Source organism: Dysidea avara, chromosome 11, assembly GCF_963678975.1.
Source record: "Dysidea avara chromosome 11, odDysAvar1.4, whole genome shotgun sequence".
NCBI classification, from domain to species: Eukaryota; Metazoa; Porifera; class Demospongiae; order Dictyoceratida; family Dysideidae; genus Dysidea; species Dysidea avara.
In genome coordinates this window covers 24,929,044-24,938,057 of record NC_089282.1, presented here as the reverse complement: position 1 = coordinate 24,938,057, position 9,014 = coordinate 24,929,044, and the positions used below count along the sequence as shown (strand labels likewise).

The following is a 9,014-nucleotide window of genomic DNA, read 5'->3' as shown; positions in this document are numbered from 1 at the left end:
TGCATGTGGTTGTAGACCTATTTTGAGACAAGTTTCCCTGGACTAGTTGTTGACATAGAATTTTACTAACTCTATTGTGTAGTGTATTGAATTGTTCACTGCACACCTGTAATGCAGGTTCAACAGGAAATGACTAAAATGATTAACTTGTAGAATGGAAGTCACAACATCTAATATTCAAAGCCAACAATAAGAACACTGGTCTGCTGCCCTATAAGAGCCCAGGATTGCTTGAGTCTCCTTTAGTGCTGGAGGCATCATCAGCTGGTATACCCAGTGTTGACAGTATCTTGTACTCTCTGTTGCTGGCTTCCCTATGATGATCAAAGTTATAGTGATCCTTACTGCCTTGCTGATTGCTCAGTCAGCAGCACAGTTTGACTCAAGTAAGTAACTAAACAGTTTACAGGTTTGTTACATTATGTGGTGGGTTATTTAGCTAGGACGGTTGCTTTGACTTTGGACAACACATTCAGGACACTGTCTGGAGATGTTGTTGGGGATCAGAGAGTACTTTTTGGGAACAGGAAAAGCTTCAGTCGAGGAGAGTGCTGTACTGACAGAAAGGCTTTTGCAGGACACCCAAAGAAGATAGACCTTGTAATAGCTTTGGATGAGTCAGGAAGTGTTGGCTCTAGAAACTTTAACATCATGAAAAGATTCATAGAAGATATCATCGCTCATTTTGTTGTGTCATACAGTGCAACGAGGGTAGCTGTAGTCACTTGGTCCACCAGAGTAACTTTAGAATTTGATTTCAATAAGTACATTAACAATGAAGGAGTCAAGAAAGGGATTAAAAGGATTAGATACAGTGGAGGATGGACTGCTACTGGTGATGCTCTAAATCTTATCCGAAGAAGCTTGTTTTCTCGGTCCCCACGAGATGCCAAAAAGGTGTTATTTGTCATTACTGATGGTAGATCAAACAGGCAAACATATAACCCAGCCACTGAAGCACGTCACCTAAAGAACAGCGGAGTAGAGATATTTGCATTTGGTATTGGCAAAAGTGTGTATGATCCTGAGCTCATTGCTATTGCATCATCACCAACTAAAACGCACAAATTCAGAGTGGAGACATTTGGTGACTTGTTAGCTCTTAGTCATCTCATTGGAAGTAAGTGGGCAATCATTGTGGTTAAAATGTTGAGGTGGTGGCCCACTCTGTGTTCCATAACTATTATCAATAAAAAACATGAATATTCAATTATTGTCACTAATTAGGTAATGCAGTTTTGTTCTCTGTGGCTTCTGTTGTTTAATATTTTGGGGATATGTGATGTTGTGGTTTGTGTTATGAGATATCACTTTTTGTTCTCAGGTATTGGGTGTAGAAACCGTGCTAATGTGTACGATGCATGTGGGAGGAGGTGCACGTGTAGGAACGGCAAGTTGACAGACTGTAAGCGAGTCAGGAAGAACTTTTTGGACATGACTGATTTGGAACGTTGTCGCTACATCCGAGCTGTGAGAAGAGCATCCACTGTTCAGCCATTTAAAAGTGAATATGACCGACTTATTGGTATCCATGAGCAACTCTTCTTTACTGGGATCCACAATGGAGATTACTTCTTACCTTGGCATCGTTGGTACATTCTGGCTTATGAGAATATACTGAGGAAAGTTGACTGTCGTGTCACAGTACCTTACTGGGATTGGAGTTTGGATTCTGATAGTCCATTCACATCAGATGTATGGAACACTGACTTGTGTAAATACACTGGTCTTGGTGGCAATGGTAACCCTAGTGGTGGTTGTGTTACTACAGGACCTTTTGCTTCTCCAGGATGGAGACTGACACCTTCTGCTCAAAATGATTGTTTGCGACGTGGTCATAATGGACTAGTGCCCGACTGTACTGCTGTACAGGATGTTTTGGATGCCACAACAGCAGAGTTTGATGACTTTCTTATTGGCTTGGAAGTGGTACTGCATAATACTGTACATGTTCGTATTGCAGGAACAATGAGAGGCTTGGAATCATCAAATGCTCCTGAGTTCTTTTTCCATCATGGATTTGTTGACAAAATCTGGGGAGACTGGCAAGAGAAGGGTCTCAGTTACAAACGACATGAGTACTATCGCAACACTACCTCAATGCCTGGTACAATTTACACTCCTAGAGATGTACATGACATAGAGGACCAACCTTACTGTGTGAAAGTTTGCTATGATGAGCCAAGACAACGGTGTAGGATTGGTGGCAGAAGCCTTTCAATATCAGAAGTAGCGCGACTGTCTCTGTCAGCTCGTCTTCGTTTGGATCCCACACCAGTGCCAGAAATTCCTCGAGCAGCTCTAACCCAATTTGGTGTCCCTCAATCAATTGTGAGACGTCTTCCTGAAATAACACTTCGGGTATTTGGTGTTCAAGTCAAAGTTTCAGGTACCACAGCAGTTGTGAGAATAACTCCGGGGCCACCAGGCAGGGTGCCAAGCCGGCAACGTGGATAGACTGTCTCATTACTTCAAATGAGGAACTGATATTAACATGTGTTATGTATTGCACACACACACACACATTGATTTGTGACTGTAGTATATAGTGCACCATTTACTGTGCTGTGTATTGGCTTAGTGACATTACATGACATGCACTAAACTCTATGATTATACAATCGTTCAGCTGCTAGTGTGCATGTGGTTTGAAACTATCAATAGCAAATTTCCTGCTATGATATATGAATATCTCTCTACAAGAGTACAGTATTGAAAGTATATTATTGTCAGATTGTACCCCATAGGAGGAAAGTGTGAATGATATAGTATTAGGATTACTGGACTATAATTATGACAAACTACTATATGACTCAACTGAAGATAAATTGTATCATCCTGTCTGACTATATAATGACACCACTTAAACAGGTTACCCCCCCCCCCCCCCCCCCCCCCACACACACACACACACACACACACACACATACATACACATTTATTGTATAATAGTTAATCTGGATGCCTGACTAAATATAAGGCAGGTGGAGCCCATAAAGCAATGCAATGAATATGATTTGGTTGACAGTATTGGTGGGGGTCTGTAGAGAAGAATTATTCTTTATAAATATACAACACTGGTGTCTCTTTAGTACAGAGGAATCTTTAGCAAATGTTCCACTGTGTGACAATTTGAAAGCTACCATTATCATTGCAGCACCATCAATGCTAATGTAACTATTAACTAGTTGAAGCCATGATATGTATCGATTCAAAATTAAGTTTACTTGAGCTACAACAGGAATTTTTGAACAACTTATATGTCTATAGATAGTTCAAGGCTGTGGGACTTTGCACACCACATATCAGCTTTCTCAACTTCTTTGTCAGCCCTGCAAAGTCATTTCTGATTAATACAGAAAAACAGTCGATTCATGGACAACCACAGTTTACAAATCACATGTACATCCAAAAACAGTTTTACATCTTCACTTTGTAGAGCAATTCATCTGCTTTCTAAATGTCCCCAGTTTATTTAATCAAATCCCGAATTACAAATCAAATAAAACGAGACATCACTGGAGTAATAATTGCACTGTAAAATTAAGTATACATTGTTTGAGATAAGTTCATGGGAAATGTGCACCGTATACTTTTACAAACACCGTATACTTCTGTATACTTAAATTTATGGTGCGATTATTACTCCAGTGACATCTCACCTTATTTGATTTGTAATTCGTGATGTAAAGGATTTGATTAAATAAACTGGGGAAATTTAGAAAGTAGATGAGTTGCTCTACAAAGTGAAGATGTAAAACTGTTGATTGGATGTAAGTGTGATTTGTGAACTATAGTGTATCGTGATATATCATATGTATCATGCATTAGAAATGTACCACATTTTATTGGCTGAAATTCAAATTATGTATTTTTAGATGCCAGGTCATAGCTACATCTAAAAGGCAAAGACCTATGTTAGTACACTTTGTATCATGATAAAATTGTTGTATCATGATGACTGCTTGTGTACCACTTCTCATTGTACATGTGTAAGTTCTAGAGTTGCAACAATAAAGTATTTGGGCGTATTGATATAAATATTGTCTCTATTATATCAGCCTTCTGACAATGCTGTAGCTACAGTGAAGCCTGTACCTGTCTAAACAGTCCACTTAAAATGTAATTTGTTGGCTACAAATTAAAATGCCCTGCCCAATGCAGGAAAGTTTGCCTTATAAGGTAACTGGAATAGACAGGTTTCACTGTACATGTGTTATCAATGATGTACCAAATTATATTATCACAGCGATTATATTGTGGAAATAGTTGGCTCAGGTGGAAACCAATTAAGCCATGAACTATATAGTACATACCTTGTTAACGTCCTTGTGTCATGTCAATATTTCTTGCTGCTCTTTGACATAACATCTCAATAAATGTCACTGTTACACTTCATACCGAATGGTCAGTGATGCTCATTGCTCGCAGAGTTTTGCCACAATAATAGCTAATATTGAGTAGCCTCGTAAACATTTAATTAGTTGGGGACAGATGGTCTTGAAATGTGTCTCATTTGTTGCACTATTGCAGGGATCCACTTAAAATATTTTTTGAAATCTCATTGTTCGGATTTTTATTTATAACCCATTAAACTCTCACTGTACATGGAAGCCATAAAGTAACAGGCTAGTGCAATTCTTTCTCAAAGTTGTTATGGAATCAACTCACACATATTTGCTTTTCACATCAGTCTTTACTGTCATTGCTAAACATTTAGTTGGGTTAAAATTTTATATCTCTAAACCATTTTAACTGTTTTCTTAGGTAGACATAGAGTGGTGACATTTGATAAGTTGTTTTATAGCGATACCATCAATTGCATATAAAGAACACAAGATTGTAGTCCGTAATTCAACCATTATACATATGCAGTACATCCATTCATAGTTCATACCATGTTAATGGTAGCGTAAATGTGGTGGAATGCGTATGTGACTGAATACAGTAGGTGTCTTTTTCACAACAAATGCTGTAAAAAAATGAAGCATACACAAAAACGGTGTCACAGTGCACACTTTGGGGCCAAACGTGTGCACCGTGACACCATTTTTGTGTGTTAATTGTTTAGAGTGAAATTTGACCCATTTTTGGACTTTGTTATCATTGCATATAATTTGTCATTACTGGTTAACAGTGAGTATGTAAATGAATCCATTGTAAATTGTTAAATCAAACAGCTGCTTTTTTTTACAAATTTGTTATTTTTATGCTCCCTTTAGATATGTACTGTTTGCAAAAGTGCTACTACAGTGTATGATGCATGTGGTAGACAGTGTCACTGCAAGTATAATTGTGACTGAATTTTGGAAAATCACTCTTATGGCCACACCTAGAATTTTAAAACTAGCATGGTGCTGTTAATAGCACAAAACACTTTTCAAATATTTCTAAATTTTTTCTTTTAGTTCAAGGTATGTATTTATGGTATATTCTAGGAATTTAACTTCTATTTTACCACTATTACCCATATTACCACTATAATGCAGTGTTTCAGAACTAAATATTTAATGTGTCGAATATGCCCACAATGGTGATTTTCCCGGCAAATTCAGTCACAATTTTGCAGTTCAGAAAGCACTTCTTGGACATGAAAATGGTTGTCACTATTTTAGATGGCATCAACTGTACAACTATTCAAAGCTAAATATGATAGCATTCTTGAAGAATAATTTTCACTGTAATCCATGGTTTTAGTTTCTGTCTCCCCAGGCACTGTTGGTTCATTTTCGCTTATGTAAACCTCTAGAGAAAGATTGACTGCCACATTACTGTACATCGGAGTCTAGACCCTACCAATAATGCTTTCACCTTAAATGTGTGACTTGTACCCATCGATCTGGGAGGTGATGGGTATGGAATGGAAATTGTATCACTACAGGGCCTTTGCTTGCCCTGGATCCCTTCAGCAGATAACTCCTGTTTACAATGTAACTTTAATGGCATATCCCCAAGCTGTACTGCATCCAAGATGGCAACTGTTGCAGAGTTTGAAGACTAATAGCCACAAGAACTGTAAACTACACAAATACTACCTCAACACAACATCAATGCCATGAGACAACCTATACTCCCAGAGATGCTTACAATCTGCCTTATTGTGTAAAGGTACACTGCAAGCAACTAAGCTGGAGAGATGCATGACATCACTATCTCATGTTTTCAAGAATGTCACGATTAGAGTGGCTTAAACTAAACGCTTCACCACTATCATCAATACTGACAGCTGTCCTATAATTTTGTTATTCTGCAGTCAATTCTGCAGCATCTTCCTACCATAGCATTTGGCACTGACTTGTAAATGATTGACTGAATCAAGTTTCCTAGTTAGCTATTCTGAAACACATCAACTGTAATTCTTAATTCTGTCTGCTATTATTATACCACTTCACCATTAAAGTCATAGTTTAACATGCATACACTATTAGTGCATGCACAAGATATGACTAAGGACTATGTTTATACTGATTTGAAAGTGGGTACATCAACTGAGTTTTGATTAAACTTCAACATCATAACATCAGTCTAGTAACAGAGCCATTACAGCAACAAGTACAATAGCACTATCATTTGTCTACACTTCATGCACTAATGCTTCCCCTTTCATTCCAGCCAAAATGTTAGCAATTGTAATGTCAATAGCTTTTTTGCTGGCAGTATAAGTGTTACCCCCAATATGAGGAGTGAAGGTGACATTATTCATGGTAAGTAATGGATGATCTCTTGGTAGTGGCTCTGGATCTGTTACATCTAGTCCAGCATGAGCAATCTCACCATCTCTTAGAGCCTCCACTAATGCATCATGATCTACTAAAGCACCTCTTGCAATGTTTATGAAAATTCCTGTCTTCTTCATTACTTTAAATTGTTCTCTTCCCATCATCCGGTAGGTCTCCTTGGTAGATGGTGCAGCTAAAACAACAAAGTCACATTGTTGGAGTAACTCATTCAGAACAGGAACATATGTAGCACACACAGCATGTTCTTCTTCGGCTGACTTCTGTCGTCTGCTATGGTAGACTACCTTCATGTCAAATCCCTTACTTGCTCTCTTTGCTATCTTACTACCAATACGACCCATTCCCACTATACCAATTGTACTATGAGATACTTCCTGTACTAGGAACTCATATCCAGGATATTTTAGGGTTGAAGGATTTCGTGATATCTTATCACCCTCTACAACTCTTCTAGAACAACTTAACAACAGTGCCAATGCACCATCAGCAGTAGCATCATCGAACACGTATGGTGTGTATCCAACCCTTATCCCTAACCTTGTGGCTGCTTGTACATCCACGTGATCATATCCAGTTGACAGACAACTAATGACCTTCAGTGCAGGAAGGGACTCCATTAACTGGCCGGTAACGGGTTTGTTCACTGAAGTGGCACACATTGCAACTATATTACTTCTGCAAGCCTCTAATGCTTCCATCATTACTATGTTAAAGGCTCCGTTAAGTTCCTTTTGCATGTCTTCACGATCCATGGGACCATCCTGGTACACGTAGTGTGTCTCAGTTGCATTCATGGCGTATCGTCGCTGGAAACTAGCAGTACAAAACTGCTTACGTAATGGACTGTCAATCCTTCTAATGGTGTACAAACAGGTTTTTGTAAGGGTCGTCTTTGATAGCATCTCCCTTCAATCCTGTAGCGCATGTGCGTATTTTCGGGTACTCCTATGTGCATCACACACCGAATCACACACTTAGCAAGTTCCTCTTTGGTCACAGTTACTGTTGCTATATGATGGGTGCAGCAACCTGTGACTAATACAGTCATAACAGAGATAGTGGGAGGCACATGAGCACAACAGCATTTCGACCAGCCAAAACGTCTAAAATTAGTGCCTACAAAGCACTTGTTAGACCTCACCTAGAATATGTTTGTGCAGTATGGCCTCCATACACAACTCATGATATTGGTTTAACAGAGTCAGTGCAACATAGAGCTGCTCGCTGGATCAAAAGTTTTTGGGATTCATCTGTTAATAAATGGTCCAAATCTTCTATTGTTTTTGTCTGGGGTGGCCTTCACTCAAAGTGTGTCCACTCTACACATCTGTTTGGACTCTCTACTCCATCTTTCATAAGAAAACAGCCATTGATTTCACTTCCAAATATTTTCATTTTAGCAGGTTAGTCACATTCCTTGACTTTAATCTAGTGTCATCTACCATCAGTGCATTTAGGCACTCGCTTTTTTTTTGTGTGGCTGTACCAATGTTATGGAACTCCATACCATTGGCACTTTTAAGCATAAGCTTCTTTTTTGTAATTAGGTATTTTGTTTCTTTGTGATTGTAGTTTATCTTTGTTTTGTATTTGTGTGTCTATCTGTATGTGTGCATGCATATTTTGTGTTGGGGACCATCTTGTACAGGCTGTCTAACCTTTTGTGTTACCCTTCTTCAGAGAAATTGATAATAAAACGTCCTCTTTATTAATATATTTATAAGGCTGTACAGAATGTAAACACTATGCATGGGCTTGCCAATAATGTAGCCATCAGCCAGATTTAATCTTGTGTATATTGTTACCATGGTACCAAATTTTCTACTGATTGTATCTAGATCTGTCAAGAACTAAAACAAGTCTAGCGCATGCTTTATAGCTACTGTAGGCTAGGGCTATAGGACTTATTGTAATGTGTGGTTCATGTGAGGAATGGAATTGAGCTTTCAGTTGTGTATCTATAACATTCTACCCTTTGATGAACCAGGCTTGAAGTGGATGATTACAGCCCCTTCTCCTGTCCCTACAAGATCTATCTATTGACCTTTTCAGTGCTTCTTTCATGCCCTAAGCAAATAGCCATATACTAAACTACCTATACTTTAGTCCTAAACTATGGCATGCATTTTGATTCAGAACTTCTTTGTTATGATATGACTACAAATATGCTGAGCAGGTCCCAAACTTTGCTAAGGTGATGTGTGTAGTTCATGATCCATGAGTTGTGGTGTGGTAAAATAGCTAACCATGAGAGGTTGACAAGCCCAAAAGTAA

The 9,014-nt window shown here is 38.6% G+C and overlaps 2 protein-coding genes across 2 annotated transcripts; one reads left to right on the top strand and one right to left on the bottom strand.

Annotated features, from left to right (window-relative positions):
* Positions 1–225: 225 nt before the first annotated feature.
* LOC136238417 (uncharacterized) lies at positions 226–2,605 on the top strand. The gene is made up of 3 exons (XM_066028870.1): positions 226–386; positions 440–1,120; positions 1,325–2,605. The coding sequence occupies exons 1-3, from the start codon at positions 317–319 to the stop codon at positions 2,455–2,457; spliced, it is 1,884 nt and encodes a 627-aa protein (XP_065884942.1). The 5' UTR covers positions 226–316; the 3' UTR covers positions 2,458–2,605.
* A 3,823-nt stretch (positions 2,606–6,428) lies between these two features.
* LOC136239617 (probable 2-ketogluconate reductase) lies at positions 6,429–7,699 on the bottom strand. The gene has a single exon (XM_066030382.1). It carries the CDS (start codon positions 7,640–7,642, stop codon positions 6,575–6,577), a length of 1,068 nt encoding a protein of 355 aa, XP_065886454.1. The 5' UTR covers positions 7,643–7,699; the 3' UTR covers positions 6,429–6,574.
* Positions 7,700–9,014: the final 1,315 nt, after the last annotated feature.